Below are 16,151 nucleotides of genomic sequence, written 5' to 3'. Positions count from 1 at the left end.
ATACATCTCGACAGAGGCAACATTCGATATGAAAGTTTCCTCTGTCGAGAAACTTCCTCACACCTCAAGAGATGCGAAGAACTTTTGACAGGCAAAGTGCAATATTGATAGGTGATTGCACTTTGCCTGTCACATACATCTCGACAGAGGCAACATTCGATATGAAAGTTTCCTCTGTCGAGAAACTTCCTCACACCTCAAGAGATGCGAAGAACTTTTGACAGGCAAAGTGCAATATTGATAGGTGATTGCACTCTGCCTGTCACATACATCTCGACAGAGGCAACATTCGATATGAAAGTTTCCTCTGTCGAGAAACTTCCTCGAAACTCCAATTTTTCTTTAGAACTACAATATCTTAACAATTAGCTCATCAAAACACAACCTATAAACTTTAATTTTTACTTTTGTTTTTTTCAATATATGAACTAATTTTTTTTTTTCAAATTACTCCCACACTGGGAAAAGTATTTTAACTCAGATGTTGCCAGCCTCTTCATCATTGCATTAACAAGTGCTTTGACTCAGAGGTTGCCAACCTCTTCATCATTGCATTAACAAGTGCTTTGACTCAGAGGTTGCCAGCCTCTTCATCATTGCATTAACAAGTGCTTTGACTCAGAGGTTGCCAGCCTCTTCATCATTGTAAAAATGTATTACCGCTTTTTTTTTAATTCAATCGTAACATCTCAATTATCCCGCCAAAAATTATTGGGTCTAAATTGGTTTTTATTATTATTATTTTCAGAAACAAACTAACTTGTTTTTTAGGAATTTATCATTCATAAAGTCTTTATGATATATTTTCAACTTATAATGAATATGAAATTATAATTGTTATTTTGAAAAAAAATTATTCATGATCAATTCATGATTTAACCAGTTCCTTCAAATTAGGAGAGCATATTCAAATATAATCGCTCATTAAAATCAATTTTTATGTTTTTTTTTAAATCGAAATTATCTCATCATAAACCATGCAAACTGACTATTTGTTCTTATCACCATGTTACCAATATCAGAATTGTCTTTACAGCCAAAATTTCGCTCGATAAAAGTCCATCCAATAGTGAGATAATTGAGCAACGAACATTTTTCCATATCACAAAAACCTCCGCCGTGAAAAATATACAAACAATAGTTTAAACGTTTCATGAGATTAATTGGGATGAATCATATAATTAAGCAGCATTTTGATTTTTCAACTTCGTTCTTTTCTTCGACATTCGGATTTGTAGTTTGTTGATTTTGAGGAAGCTCTGGATTTAATCCAATTTCTCCGCTTACAATTGGTACAAAGCCTTCTTCTTGCGGTTCGTCACTCATTAGTTCGATTTTTGAAGATGGATCTGGTTTTTTCTTTTCTTCTTCGTGAGATTTATTTTGTTTTAGAGAAGAAGATTCGCTTGAGCTCTCTTCCACTTCCTCTATGACTTCTACAGGCTCGTCTTCAATTTTGAGTCTTTCTTCAGTCATTTTTTTTCCCCAATTTTTAAGGGTCCATTGTAAAAATTGAAAGTCTCTCAAAATTGAGAGGCGATTTGCAATTAATCGTTATCGTCTTTTTTCGAAAATCCACTTTTCCTAGTGTTCTGATTAATATTTTGTGAATGTAACAATGAAGTATATGTTTTAGTAAGATGATAATATATTCTATCACTTCAAATCACATAAAAATTGCAAAATCAGCGAGTATTATAAGAAAATGATTTTTTCGAATTTTTTCGCTTCTGGATGCGTGTTTTGAAAAATAGATATTTTCGAATTTTGATTTTAATTTAAGTATAAATTTTATATTAGGAATTTTTTGACCTATTTCCAATCATTAATTCCTAAGTTTTTCTAGGAATTTAATTGAGAAGAAATTAGGAAATTCGCTTTAATGCCATTACATCCTAATATTGTGATGCATGTAGTTTATATTTATTGAGGCTAATGCCGGAATATCGTGCATTTTATAAAAAATTCAAAGAATTGACAATTGGATAGCACAAATTTAATTCTCTAGACAAAGTATTATTGTTTATATATTCAAAGCATTATCCTTAGTTTTGAAATGTTGGACAAAAATTTTCGTGTTATTTTTTGTGTTTCAGCATAAATTATGTATTGACTTATGAAAGATAAGCATTTTATTCATTATCATAAAGATATACCAAAACAAATTGATAAAATTTTAAAAAAATGTGTATTTTAGTGGGTATTATTCTGGCTAATGCCCATTTCTAAACGATTTAATATTGACCATATCAATAGACGACTCAATGTAAAAATTTAGATATTATTTTTTTTCATTATTCAAACTTTGATAAATTTTAGTATAATGAATGATTTTGTTTCGTGTATGATACAGAAATGAAAAGCTTAATTAATATCATTTTGCATTTTTTCAAGAATGTTAGAGTACATCTACATTAAAAAATCGGATTCGAATTGCAATACTGCATCAAATTGTTGCACATCTGATAAGGATCTCAAAAGAGTAAAGTTAATTTTTTGTGTTTTTTAAGTTTTGGGCCTTAGTAAAAACACCCTCTTGAGCAATATTTTTGAGACGACGATAGGCCTTATTTGGCCTTACAGTGGACCCTTAAAAAACAAATTTTATTAGAAATAATGTTGAAATTATCTGAGCATAAAAGAAAACAATAGGAGCCTATGGGGCTTCAATACAGAATCAGTGATTTGTAGGTTCATATGCCTAATATGAAGTTCGATGCATTTGTGCCAAAGTTTTTCAACTTTCTTGAGAAAATTAAAGGATGAGAGATATATGGTATATCTATATTTAATTCCAACTCTAAAAAGGTATAACATACAAGTAAAATTTCTCCCATTTAGGGATGGAATAGGAGTCTACGAGGAACCAATATAGAATCAGTGCTTTTTATGCTCCTATTGTTAATAGAAAGTTCGAAAATTTTGTTGCAAATGCTTCTGATTTGAATCGTTGGAGATTAACCAATGAATTTTCTATATTTTTGACTTTGTAAAATTCGAAATGTATTATCCTTAATCAGGGCAACATTTCAATCTGTCTAAAATTAAATTGTTTTATTAAAAAATAAACTAGTATAATGTAAAATAATATAAATGATTAATGCCTGCTACGACGGAATGATCTTCTCATTCCTGGGCGATTTTCACGCTTCGGCTTTATATTCAAATTACGTCCACTAAATAGATGATTATTAAGACTATCTATTGCTAACTGAGCAGCTTCTTTTGAATCAAATTCAATATATGCATATTTAGGAGCGTGTGGATTTTGCTTTGTAGGGATTGTCAACTTTTTAATTTTACCACAGCAGCTAAAATGGTTTTCGAGCTTTTCTTGCGTTACCGAAGCATCAAGATTACCTACCCAAATTGAATTTTCATCTTTTGGTTTTTCAACTTCAGCATTTTCTGCTTCTGCGGTGTTTTGAGCTTGTGGAACAACAGGAACTATTGGAGCTTGATCCTCTTCCTTTTTATTATTTTGAACAATTGCGTCCAATCTCTTACGGAGCTCAGCAATTGCGTCAGCCATTTATTGGCGGGATATTTGAAACACACTCTTTCAATTTTTAAAATCATTTTCGCTTTTGCTGATAAAATGCCTAATCTCATTCACTTTGAATATCCAGGACTTCAAAATAGCATTAGATAGAGGTGTTCTAAATTCTCCTTGTGATCTAAAATAAAAAATGAAACAGATGAGTTAAATCATGTCAAGAACAATTCGTTGGCATTTTCAAAGCAATAATTTGTGAAACGGATGAGATAGTATATCATCTAAAGAACAAAAAATGATATATCACAATTGATTGCAAATTTAGTTTTGAAATAACAGCTGATGTGAGATCAATTTTAATGTCCAAGCCATATGTTTGAAAATTCAAAATCAGGAAATTGTATTTGATAGCACGTTATTCAAGAATAAAGATATTGATTATCTGCAATACACTTTGAGGATGAATTCTTTTGTACAAATGGATCAAAAGCAATTTTCGTGTGATCTGTTGTTTCAACAATAATAAATTATGAATATCAAATACATACGAATTAATAATATAGTATTTACATGAACACAATGAGTTTTAATGAGCATAGGTCAGTAATTCACAATCTGAAGTTTTACGAAGTTCCAAAACCTTGATAATTTTAAGGATTTTGAAGAAAGTTTTTTAGCTTTCTCGTGGGACTTGCTCCTTATGAGGTATATCGTGACAACATATACCTCATAAGGAACAATTCCCTACCAGAATCGAGAAACATTGTTCTAAATGTCAAAGAATGTCGAAAAAGTTTTCTTGTTTTTGGTAAGAAACCAAAGGATGTTGGTTACTTATAATATGCTTGTGCCTCACAGCCTTTGGTTTCCTATTTATATAGAATTGTTTGTTGATCGACTGAAATCTTTCTTTTCATAGCAATCATCAATTTATTTCACCATAATGGTCTCATCAAAATAGATAAACAACTTCAAATAAGATATTATTTATCGAATGATAGAACTTTACATATTTCAAGTTTAATTATGACAACATTACCTTTTTTAGTCCTAAATGATAACACAAAATTAATACATATTTAAATAAAATATAAAATATAAAATTAAACTTCTTGGTTAAATCCTGGGAACATAGCGCAAACATAGTATTTCTTTTCGTCGTTATAAAGATCAAGCCAAACAAAGCCCTGATCAAGTAATGTTTGAAGTGCCGCTTCAAAACGCTTTTGAGACATTCCACTTGCATCTTTCTCAGTGAAATATCCCTTGCCTTCTGCCAAAGCAAGAAGTGTTGTCTGGTCTTCGTCGATATCAAAAGATGTTGTCTTCATGAACTTCTTTTTACCAATTTCGACAATACAGTAGCCCGATCCCAAAACCTTGAGATTTTTAAGAGCTTGTTCAATGTCTTTTGTATTCATCTTTGGTGGATTTTTATATGTTGCTTGAACTTGTTTCAAAACGTCTTCTATAGGAAGAATGCCACCGTTAGCTTTCTTTTGCTTTAAGCAAACATCAATAACTTTGATAGATAATTCGTGATAAAAATCGCCGACACCAAGAATTGAAGACCAAAAGCCTTTTGTAGATTGAAGAGGATCGACACCAAGGTTAAGACACATGTTATTAAAACTTGATCTGAACTCTGGATCATCTTTAAGATCCTTCTTATGGTTGATAGCGAATTTTTCAAGGGCTTCCTTAAAAACTCTCATTTGTTCTTTAGCTGCTTCATTTCTAGTATTTTCGATAAGATCACGAGCTTGTTCGAGATATTCTGCACGAGCTTGATTCGCTTGGATAGCGCCTAAACCTTGCATTTTTTATTGATGTTGATTTCACCGGACTGTCACTTTTGTTATAAAAGTGACACTATCATGATAGAAAATTACTATCTAAATATAGACAAACAGGGCAAAAAGTGTAAACCTCGTTATTTAGGAGCCAATATTAATATCATTAGTATACCAAATGTTCTTGAACGAAGGATCCGCTAGATATGTAGCAAACAATATGGCTGTTATGCTTTCCTGCTATGAAAATAAAGATATATCGATTTTTTATGATCATGTCAGGAAGTGGTAAGTGCACCCTTAAGAAAAAGTACAAAAATTTATTTTGCTAACAGATGACTTCTTTTAGTTACTTTTGAGCATGACTATTGATTTCACTGATATATTTCTGTTTGTATTGATTTGAAAATTCAATTCATTATCACCAAAGTATTGGAACAAAATTGTATTAAAGCATGGCATTATCTAATTAATATCTTTTCTATGAAACACATTTGCAAATACAATCTATATTATTAAATTTTATATAACTAATCTAATTAAAATCTAATCTAAAATAAGATAAAACATGTCAAAAAAATAATAGTGTACCATAAATCTCAAACAATCTGCATTAGATTCCAGTTCTATGTCTCTTATGATCGCGATGCTTCCGAGATTCCCTTTCAGAGTTATCATCGCGAGACTTTCTACTTCTTTCCTTTTCTTCATAATATCTGCTGTCTTCGTAGCGTCTTCTTTCATCGCGATCACGATGATGGTTATGTCTTTCATGTCTTTGTTCACTTGATTTGTGGTGAGAAGAGTGTGGTGTAGGATCTCTTGTAGTTTCTGATGATGCTTTATGCGTGTCTTTTGGATCTTGAGGTGGTAAAATTTGTTCTTGTGGAGGCCGGTATAATTCGATTGGAGGTGGCTTTGGAATTGTAATTTGTGGTGGATCTTGTGGTGTTTTTGGCCTTGGAACGTGAATTGCGTTTGGATCGGAAGACATTTGAGATCTTCTTGGATATTTAACGTAAGCTGGAGGTTCTAAGCCTTCTTCTCGACCAATGATATCATCTTGTTCTTCATATAATAAGTTCTTTCGGACTCTTTGAAATTCTGATTCTTCAAATTGCGTTACAACAAGGATTTTATCACCAAATCTCTTTCCATGTAATGATCTTATTGCTAATTGTGCTGATTCTTTTCGTGCATATTGAATGAAAATTTTATCTTTTCGAAAACCTCCTTTTGTTGTTGCAATATCTATATCAATAATACTTCCATACTTGCAAAAAGTGTCCTTGATTTCCTTTTCACTCATTCTTTCATCAAGATGCTGCACAACTATTCGAGATTGATTTGCATCACTCAGCATCTTTTGAAATGTTTTGATATTTAAAAGAATAATTCATAATGACATAAACAATTACTATCAAATTTTAGTGCAAATGAAATTCACTATGTAATATGGAATTAAATTCGCTGAAATTATAAGATATAAACTTTTAAGTAGAAGAAATGATATTGGTAGAAGATTGTGAGATAAGGCTATTATGAGTATTTAAAATATATCGTATTTTTTATATTTGGAATTTTATGTAAAACGAAAATATAAGATGAGAGTAAGGATATGGTTGGTAGTGTATGGGTTGTTAATGAGTTCATTGTAAGTAAATGAAAATAAACAAATGTAAAAAATATAAAATTTTTATTATTAATTTTAGAAATTGTATTTGTAGGTGTGTTATTATTTTGGGGGTGTATTGCCATTTCATAATTTGAGGTGGCCATATTCCTCAAAAAATGTTGGGAACAAAAGGAAAGCGAGATATGAGAAATTGGGAAAATTAACGTATATAAATAAAAGTGCCGAGAACCATTCAATTGGTCATAGGATATTTTGAGAGGACTTTTCAAAGAACAAAAAAGTGAGGCCCTAATTTTTCAGGTTTATAAAGGGCTCGCGTGTTATTGGCGTGTTGACGTAAAGTACTCAATATTGAATACTTTATGGCGTCACATGCCAAAAAATTCAATACCGAGGCGTCATAATTTACAAAGTAATTTACTTGTCAGATTTTTATTGTTTTATCTTTTCACTCCTTCGGGCGCCAGGGAGCCCCTTCCCGGTCTATCTGGGACAATTTGGTTCTCATTGCGAGTGTCTGCTGCGAATCTCGGCCAGAGCAGCAGACACTCACAATTGTAGGTCGCAGTAAGTGCTCCTGCTGTGCCAGAATGCACTTGCCGCGACATTTGCTTAATGCAAAGATGATGCCGGAAGGAGCGGTAATTCTGGTAAGAGCCACTCCTTCCGGCGCCAGAAAGACCAGAAATGGAATTAGGCATTAGCCAGTATTTCCCAGGGAATTACTATCGCTGACAAGAGAAAAAAAATTGACACTTTATATGTGACACGGCCCTTCTCAATTTTCGCCAATATGACGCGAGGTTTATTCAAAATTGAGAAGTTTACACTAAAAATTGAATAGTTTACGTGACACGCCACTGTGACGCCAATTTTTCACTAGCCCTAATTTTTCGGGAACAGGACAAATTTGCCACACGGCACTTTTTTAAAAAAATTAATGGAGCGGAGCGATACTCTGCTGCAGGAACCCCAAGGCTCCCAATCATTACGAAAGGGAGCCTCAGGGCTCCTGAGAAACCATCAGCAGAGGCCTTTTCATTTGGCCTCTGCTGATCAAAGATTCGGCGAAGCCATTCTTCGTCTCAGGAGCCCCAAGGCTCCCAATCATTACGAAAGGGAGCCTCAGGGCTCCTGAGAAACCTCTTTGAGAAGGTTTTCTTAAAGAAAACCTTCTCAAAGATGATTGTCAGCATTCACTCAAAATCTACCAAGAGTTTCAAAGTTTCAAATCTATCTGAAATGAAGCTTTGAATCTCTTGTATATCTAATTGTAGAGGTACCTTTTCAAAAATGTCTTCTATTGATTAAATTTAATCAGTAAAAGTCATTTTGAAAAGGTACATCTCTATAATTGCTATTGAGCATTCACTCTTGGAACCTTGGAGCTCTTGTGTAGTGCATGAAAACTCCAAGATTCTAGCATAAAACATATATCATAGACATAATTTCTTCAAATATAATTTAAGGTTATTTTAAAAAATTAGAAAAGCGTAATTTAAGGTTATTGAAAAAGTGACACTTGGCAAATTTGTCCCGCACTCTAATTTTTCCACGGTTAACCTTTATTTCGTGAAATGTAGAAATAGAATCAAATATGTGATAAAATGCAATAAATATTAAGCCAAAAAATTATATAAATAAACTTCTCAATCTGGAAAAAGAGTCATTTTGTTTTGCGCGAAAATACGAATCTGTACTTGCGAGTGGTCTCAGAAGTAGGGACAACTTTTTTAGGAAAGAAGTTTGGCATTGTTGGGGCTAGGAAGCCTTCAGGCAAGTTAAGAACTGCTTCCCGTAAAGGTTTAGCTTTCACGACATTCTCGAACTCGTAACTCATTGTAGAAAATGAAAATAAAATGGCGGGGATTTTAAATAAATTAATGTTTAATAATATAGATAGAATGTTTCTTTATGCATCTTTTTTATATATTGACAAAAAATTAATGGTCTCACGTAAATCATTCAATTTTGTGGAGTTAAAACATAAAATTCAATGAGATATTATCGTTATCGTTCAAAAAAATCTACTCTCCCGCTTCTCTTCTTTTGCGTTCCCCTTTTTATTTAGAGAGGCCTCGAGTGGGAAGAAATGGGGAAGAGAAGAGAAGTAGGAGCTCGAGGTCTCTATTTTATATAAAATAAAATTTACAAAATTGTCAGCCTTCACTGCTGTGAAAGCCGTCGCGACGGGCAGTTTTAGTAATATATGCGTTTTGAACTCCAAATTGCAATTATTAAAAAATCTTTTCGCATAAAATTACAAGAAATTGATAGAAATTGAACGGCTTTCATTTTTGTGAAAGCCGTCGCGACGGGCGGTTTTAGTAATAGCAATTCTATAAAGTTTTTTCGTTTTGTTGCATTAAAAATTATTTTTGTGAAAGTTTGTTTGGTCTAATTCATTTTTAGGTTTCACTCATGCCATTCCCGTAAAATCACGTTGATTAATAGAATTAACATGTTCACCAATTGGATAAGAATAGAACCACTTTCAAAAGTGATTTTTTCCATGAATTGAGCACCTCAAAAGTTAGTTGATCCAGAATACTGCAGCATACTGTAGCATGTTATTTTGGTATGTCTCTTATGCTTACGATGAAACATTCTAACTTTTCAATAGAATATTACTCAAAATTGTACTCGAATCAAGTCAAAAGAGTATATAAGAATTTCCGAAAAAGTGACACACAAAAAGTGACACTTTCAATAGGGGGTAACACTTAAAAAGTGACAATTTAAAATTCACAATAAATAAAAATAATAAATTTTTTAGTCTATTATTTTCCATATTAAGTTCTGTCAAAATGTAAGCTATTCAATTCTATCGTCGGGGGAAGTATCACAAATCTATCAATTTTTTTTGTAAAAGTATACAAAAACATATGGTGTTCAATTAGTTTATAATAATATAAATATTAAGATTATCCAAAATAAGAAAAACTAGGTTTTGAGAACACTTTTGAGATGATAATCAAAATATTTTGATTGAAAAATAATATATTATGTATCAGATATAGAATGGATTTTTTCAAATTTAAAAATTCTGAAAAATAAACAGTTTTGTAAAGTAAAAAAATGAACGAAAACTCGAGACCTCGTATTCCAAATGAATGGGTAAGATATATGTATGAAAAACTTGAAAGTGGTGAGTAAGGATGTCAATTTGGAAGAAAAGTGAGAAAATTCCTAAAATGCTAAAAATGAATTTTCCAAACGTATTTTTTTATCTCATTTTTTTGATTTTGAAAAAAATTTGGAGAGAAGAACTCTTCGTTTTTGAATTTTATCACGATGGTTTTAAAGTATATTAGACACATGTATTGATATTACTATTTTTGTATATTTTGAGAGAAAATCCCTAAAAAGTGAGAAAATCTAAGACGGTTTGAGAAAATATATAAACTATTGAAAATTTGAATTAAACTTCTAATTTGGAAAAAAGAAATTTGGAAAGAAGAAAATTCAAAAATCGAGATTTAGACTCAGCATCAAATGGAGAACAAAATGTTTCTTCATATGAAGGAAAAAAATTTTCTTGTGAAGAAATAGAGTTTTGAAAATTTTATTGTATGTAATGAAATAAACAAATATTAAAATTATTTTTTGATAACAAGAAAATTCCCAATAGAAAATTGTTATAGACCGAAAATAGATTTTTTCGGTTTTCTCTTCAAATAATTGAAAGAATGATACTATTATAGGTTTATTATATTATATAGCATATAATCATGCTATAGCCGAAAATTATAAGTTTTGAGAAGATTGAATATAACACAAATAAATTTGAATGTAGGTTAAATTGCTTGTTGTTTTTAATATCTATTTAATGAGAAATCCAATATTGCAAAATTCAAATTGAATGATTGAAAGAACAGAAAAAGTCATTCTTTTCAATTTCGAATATGTTTCATTGTATTTATAATTATATGGCAAATAAGATATTTAAACTTGATTTTTGAAGGAAAATTCACAAAATTGAATAAATTCAAATAATTTTTATTCAAAAATAAACTAGTTATTTGAGTTTAATACAAATTATCTATTCAAACTACAAAGTTTGTAATTTAAAATATTTTGTGAGATCAGATTGAATTAATTCAAGGTTCTTTTCAATTAATATTCATGACCATATTACGCATTTTCGAACATTCTAAACCAAATATATAAAAATGGGAGACGAATGTTAAATTTGCTAGACATGGGGGAGTTGTCTGCAAAGTTTTAGCTCTTATCTCTAACAAAAAATTAATTTTTAAAAAAAAAGACCGAATACGTTTCACAGCGAGAAAAAAATAAAAGGCAAGATAGAATTTTCTAGACATAAAGAAGTTGTTTACCGAGTTTTAGCTCTTATCTCTAACAAAAAATTAATTTTTAAAAAAATGACCGAATACGTTTCACAGCGAGAAAAAAATAAAAGGCAAGATAGAATTTTCTAGACATAAAGAAGTTGTTTACCGAGTTTTAGCTCTTATCTCTAACAAAAAATTAATTTTTAAAAAAAGACCGAATACGTTTCACAGCGAGAAAAAAATAAAAGGCAAGATAGAATTTTCTAGACATAAAGAAGTTGTTTACCGAGTTTTAGCTCTTATCTCTAACAAAAAATTAATTTTTAAAAAAATGACCGAATACGTTTCACAGCGAGAAAAAAATAAAACTGTACACTGATTTTAATTTTCATTTCCAGTCACTTTACTTATTATTTTTTCTTTTTTTCATTTTAATTATAAATTATTTCATAATACGTTTATTTACGTTACCATTTTCTTTATTCTTTTGAATTCCATACTAGACACTTATAGAATATTTTGATTGTTAACGTACTTCATTAGAATGAATCCTTACAAAGGGTATGTCGATCGAATTTACCTAATTGGTATTTCCAATCAGATTGAAGAAGGTAAAATGACATGGGAAGAAGCTTGCACCCATGTTCCCATCACCCCAACCCTTCAATCAAATGATTTCAAATATTTAGATGTTTCAAAATCTTTTTTACAAAATCAATTTAGCTTACAGAATATCCCATTGCCTAAAGGCAAGAAAGGTCGTAGGGTCAATCCCTACGACCAAATCAAAGCTCTTGCTGTGATACATGACCACTGGGCCTTTCCCTGTGGTCAAACAAAACAATGGAAACGTTTGAAATTACAACAAATTGATGTATCTTATAGAGAAGTACGCAGATACTTCAAATAAAATCATTTCACCAAGACGCGATTAGAGCATGCCGGGCCAGAAACAGCAGTAAGATATTGGGCGCTTTCCCCCAATCTTATCTGGCACGCAGATGTTCATTATTTTAGGGGTGTTCGTGGCCAGTATATTTATGGCATATTCGACGATTTTAGCCGCAAAGTCCTAGCGTGTATACAAATACCAGATATGCTGGCAGCGACGACAGCGAACGTTGCGGCTTCCGCCTTCATTGAATTTGGCGCCCCTTATTGTTTCTGGACCGACAACGGTTCAGAAATAGGGGCGCCTTTCAAGATCTACTTGATCTTTGGGGCGTCCAATGGCGGCATACAGACTCTCATTCTCCCTACCAAAATGGGAAGATTGAGAGATTCTGGCCGACATTGGAGCGCTGCCAAAGCATTCAGGCTATTCCTGCCTTTATTTGGGAGTACAATAATAACACACCGCATGAAGATCTCCCAATTAATCCATTAACTGGAACAAATTACACGCCAAATCAAATGTATCAGCTGAAACCGAAATACACAAATGCAGATACAGAAAGGTTGTGGCAAATATGGGATACAGATACAGGCATGACCGCTGTTGACACATTCACAGCGTAATAATAAACATAATTTTTTAATTTCATTTTTAACAAGTTTTTTTAAATGTATGTAATGAATAATTCATTAGAATATGATAATGCACATTGTAACAGAATAGAACAATCACCAAATTTTTTTTTTTGAAATTAAAAAATAAAAGTAAAAAGTATAAAGTAATCTAACCAAAAAAGATATTTAAAGAATTTTGGAAAAAACAGAATAAGGATAATGATATTATTTTAGATACACAATCGATGTACTGAAGAATAATCCGGTAAAATGATGATATAAAATTAGAATATTTTACAAGTAGCTAAAAGAATAAAACTATAATATAAAATAAATGAAGTTTAATGAAACAATAAAGGTTAAATAAATAATAAAGATTTTTATTTTATATCAGTATTGAGAAGAAGTAACAGCTGACACTTGGTAGACAACTTCTTTATGTCTAGAAAATTCTATCTTGCCTTTTATTTTTTTCTCGCTGTGAAACGTATTCGGTCATTTTTTTAAAAATTAATTTTTTGTTAGAGATAAGAGCTAAAACTCGGTAAACAACTTCTTTATGTCTAGAAAATTCTATCTTGCCTTTTATTTTTTTCTCGCTGTGAAACGTATTCGGTCATTTTTTAAAAATTAATTTTTTGTTAGAGATAAGAGCTAAAACTCGGTAAACAACTTCTTTATGTCTAGAAAATTCTATCTTGCCTTTTATTTTTTTCTCGCTGTGAAACGTATTCGGTCATTTTTTAAAAATTAATTTTTTGTTAGAGATAAGAGCTAAAACTCGGTAAACAACTTCTTTATGTCTAGAAAATTCTATCTTGCCTTTTATTTTTTTCTCGCTGTGAAACGTATTCGGTCTTTTTTTTAAAAATTAATTTTTTGTTAGAGATAAGAGCTAAAACTTTGCAGACAACTCCCCCATGTCTAGCAAATTTAACATTCGTCTCCCATTTTTATATATTTGGTTTAGAATGTTCGAAAATGCGTAATATGGTCATGAATATTAATTGAAAAGAACCTTGAATTAATTCAATCTGATCTCACAAAATATTTTAAATTACAAACTTTGTAGTTTGAATAGATAATTTGTATTAAACTCAAATAACTAGTTTATTTTTGAATAAAAATTATTTGAATTTATTCAATTTTGTGAATTTTCCTTCAAAAATCAAGTTTAAATATCTTATTTGCCATATAATTATAAATACAATGAAACATATTCGAAATTGAAAAGAATGACTTTTTCTGTTCTTTCAATCATTCAATTTGAATTTTGCAATATTGGATTTCTCATTAAATAGATATTAAAAACAACAAGCAATTTAACCTACATTCAAATTTATTTGTGTTATATTCAATCTTCTCAAAACTTATAATTTTCGGCTATAGCATGATTATATGCTATATAATATAATAAACCTATAATAGTATCATTCTTTCAATTATTTGAAGAGAAAACCGAAAAAATCTATTTTCGGTCTATAACATTCCCAATAGAAAATATTTGAGAGAAAGAAAAAAAGAAAATTGAAAAATATTACTCTCCTTTATATTTCATGAGATTTTAAATTTATTCTCATAAAATTGACAATTTTATACGTTTAGATGAAAATAAGTGATTTTGGTTGAAATAGAAATTATTATTTGCTTACAGCTATCAAATAGATTTTTGCTATTTTGATTAAAATTTGTTAATCAAATTAATAAATTTTTTCTAAATATCTTAAATATCTGGATCACTCACATATACAATGAATTGAACGATAAAAATAATACAAACTCAACTAAGTTTCCTGTCTTTCAACTAAAAAAATTATGCAAATTAAATTAAATTGTTTATTCAAATATAAAACAAAGATGAAGTAATTACAGTTATCATAAACTTTATGAATAACTCTGTAATTGGTTCAGATTTTCGTAAAATATTTTTATTAATATCGATAAGAATACGTTTACCTACTATCACAACATATCGATAAACAAGAGTAGAGTGATTTTTTCATCGAAAATTTTTAAAAGCTGTAAGCTGGAAGTAAAAATCTTGTTTTTTCTGAGTTAGTTGTAGAAACTATTGATGCACGAGTTATCATTGTGATGTAGAAGGATGTCAATGTACTGACTGAAGGATATGAAGTGAATTGAATTTCATTGAATTTCAATTTGATCAAAATTTGTTGAAATGATATGAATGTGTCAACATCTGTATCACTCTCTTTCACTCCTTCCCTATTCTTTCGAGAACGAAGCTAGCTCAGCTTTCGCTGAGCGAATTGACACTTTTGATGTCCTAAGCGTACATGCTCTCAAATTTATCGAAAAAAATTATACCACCTAAACCAGTATATTCTTATTTTAAATATGATATTATCCTTAGAATCCACACTAGAATATATTTAAATCAACTTTTAAAAAAGTTTCGAATCCTGCGCGTGTCACTTTTTAAATTTTCGAAAAGGAAAATTATATTCTCCTAAATGAAACAATTTTCCGAATTGACATCCTTATAGTGAGTTAACATACGCAACAGTTTTGAAAAAAGTTCCATATTCTTATCAAAATGTTACAATTTCAAACAAATTTCAAGAAATACTCTCAAAAAAGCATTCAAAGAAATCGGTGGTACACCAAAAATTAAAAGTGGTCCTCCACAAGAGGAATTAACTCCAGAATTAATTTTGAAGGTTCAGAATTCTTATGAAAATTACAAATGTGGGGTTCAAAAATTGTATTGGACTCTCAATATGAATCCAAAACAATTTCAAATCAGTTACAATGCAGTTATTAAGGCAGCAAAATTTCTGGGAATTTACAAAGAAAAAGATAAAAGTAATCCAAAAGCATATTATGTGGATTATGAAGCAATTCTTCCAAATACAATCTGGCATGTGGATATTCATTTTTTGAAAGAACCAGAAACTTTACCGGTTTATGGAATAATTGATGACAAAAGTCGTTATTTGTTAGCATTGAAATTGCTTCGTAACAAAAGTTCAACAGAAACTTCAAAAGTGGCAATTGCAACAGTTCAAAAATATGGAGCACCTTTCTGTTTCTGGTCAGATAACGGTAAAGAAAATGAGGGAGAGTTCACAAAATTTTTGAGTACTTATGACATTCAAATCAGAAAATCAGCTCCATACATGCCACGTCAAAATGGCAAAATTGAACGCCTCTGGCCATCACTGGACAAAAATGCTCCAAAGTCTTCAGAATTTGAGAGCATCAATCAGGAATTGGAAGAATTCAGGCAAAAATACAATGACATGCCACATGGCGCTCATCCAAAAATTGGAGTTCGACCATACACTCCAAGAGAGGTTTACAACAAATTTAAGAAATGGACCAAGGATGATAAACCGCTCTGGAAAAAATGTGTTAATAAGCAGTGGGAAGTTGAAGAGATTCCAAACTATTGAAATATT

General features: G+C 30.8%; 4 protein-coding genes across 4 annotated transcripts, besides 22 other annotated features; all 4 read right to left on the bottom strand.

The window, feature by feature from the left end:
- Positions 1–684: 684 nt before the first annotated feature.
- Positions 685–1,119: a mobile genetic element.
- Positions 685–1,119: a terminal%2Cinverted (terminal inverted repeat of MuDR-N3_TV transposon ID:TVAGG3_0093480).
- Positions 1,120–1,173: 54 nt separating this feature from the next.
- TVAGG3_0093470 (uncharacterized protein) lies at positions 1,174–1,476 on the bottom strand (the record flags this gene model as incomplete). The annotated part of the gene is made up of 1 exon (XM_001305134.1): positions 1,174–1,476. The coding sequence occupies one exon, from the start codon at positions 1,474–1,476 to the stop codon at positions 1,174–1,176; it is 303 nt and encodes a 100-aa protein (XP_001305135.1).
- A 20-nt stretch (positions 1,477–1,496) lies between these two features.
- Positions 1,497–2,589: a mobile genetic element.
- A 138-nt stretch (positions 2,590–2,727) lies between these two features.
- Positions 2,728–2,788: a mobile genetic element.
- A 309-nt stretch (positions 2,789–3,097) lies between these two features.
- TVAGG3_0093440 (positive regulation of polynucleotide adenylyltransferase protein) lies at positions 3,098–3,532 on the bottom strand (the record flags this gene model as incomplete). Its single annotated transcript, XM_001305135.2, has 1 exon — positions 3,098–3,532. The coding sequence occupies one exon, from the start codon at positions 3,530–3,532 to the stop codon at positions 3,098–3,100; it is 435 nt and encodes a 144-aa protein (XP_001305136.1).
- An 813-nt stretch (positions 3,533–4,345) lies between these two features.
- TVAGG3_0093430 (protein transport to vacuole protein) lies at positions 4,346–5,361 on the bottom strand (the record flags this gene model as incomplete). The annotated part of the gene is made up of 1 exon (XM_001305136.2): positions 4,600–5,316. One exon carries the CDS (start codon positions 5,314–5,316, stop codon positions 4,600–4,602), a length of 717 nt encoding a protein of 238 aa, XP_001305137.1.
- Positions 5,362–5,564: 203 nt separating this feature from the next.
- Positions 5,565–5,593: a mobile genetic element.
- Positions 5,565–5,593: a terminal%2Cinverted (terminal inverted repeat of tvBac_53III transposon ID:TVAGG3_0093420).
- Positions 5,594–5,628: 35 nt separating this feature from the next.
- TVAGG3_0093410 (RNA binding) lies at positions 5,629–6,687 on the bottom strand (the record flags this gene model as incomplete). The annotated part of the gene is made up of 1 exon (XM_001305137.1): positions 5,903–6,652. The coding sequence occupies one exon, from the start codon at positions 6,650–6,652 to the stop codon at positions 5,903–5,905; it is 750 nt and encodes a 249-aa protein (XP_001305138.1).
- Positions 6,688–7,731: 1,044 nt separating this feature from the next.
- Positions 7,732–7,773: a mobile genetic element.
- Positions 7,732–7,773: a terminal%2Cinverted (terminal inverted repeat of MuDR-1/TvPhantom-1 transposon ID:TVAGG3_0093400).
- Positions 7,774–7,820: 47 nt separating this feature from the next.
- Positions 7,821–7,854: a terminal%2Cinverted (terminal inverted repeat of MuDR-4N1_TV transposon ID:TVAGG3_0093390).
- Positions 7,821–8,469: a mobile genetic element.
- Positions 8,441–8,469: a terminal%2Cinverted (terminal inverted repeat of MuDR-4N1_TV transposon ID:TVAGG3_0093390).
- Positions 8,470–9,584: 1,115 nt separating this feature from the next.
- Positions 9,585–9,614: a terminal%2Cinverted (terminal inverted repeat of MuDR-2/MuDR-2B_TvMULE3 transposon ID:TVAGG3_0093380).
- Positions 9,585–9,708: a mobile genetic element.
- A 2-nt stretch (positions 9,709–9,710) lies between these two features.
- Positions 9,711–9,749: a mobile genetic element.
- Positions 9,711–9,749: a terminal%2Cinverted (terminal inverted repeat of ISTv3 transposon ID:TVAGG3_0093370).
- An 813-nt stretch (positions 9,750–10,562) lies between these two features.
- Positions 10,563–11,404: a mobile genetic element.
- Positions 10,563–11,404: a terminal%2Cinverted (terminal inverted repeat of Banshee-A1 transposon ID:TVAGG3_0093360).
- Positions 11,405–13,001: 1,597 nt separating this feature from the next.
- Positions 13,002–13,030: a mobile genetic element.
- Positions 13,002–13,030: a terminal%2Cinverted (terminal inverted repeat of ISTv1 transposon ID:TVAGG3_0093350).
- A 347-nt stretch (positions 13,031–13,377) lies between these two features.
- Positions 13,378–14,214: a mobile genetic element.
- Positions 13,378–14,214: a terminal%2Cinverted (terminal inverted repeat of Banshee-A1 transposon ID:TVAGG3_0093340).
- Positions 14,215–15,235: 1,021 nt separating this feature from the next.
- Positions 15,236–16,068: a mobile genetic element.
- The last annotated feature ends 83 nt before the right edge of the window (positions 16,069–16,151 follow it).

The sequence above is a fragment of the Trichomonas vaginalis genome, chromosome IV (genome assembly GCF_026262505.1).
Source record: "Trichomonas vaginalis G3 chromosome IV, whole genome shotgun sequence".
Classification (NCBI taxonomy): domain Eukaryota; phylum Parabasalia; order Trichomonadida; family Trichomonadidae; genus Trichomonas; species Trichomonas vaginalis.
Note: the sequence above shows the minus strand (reverse complement) of the source record. Positions and strands in the feature narration are given on the sequence as shown.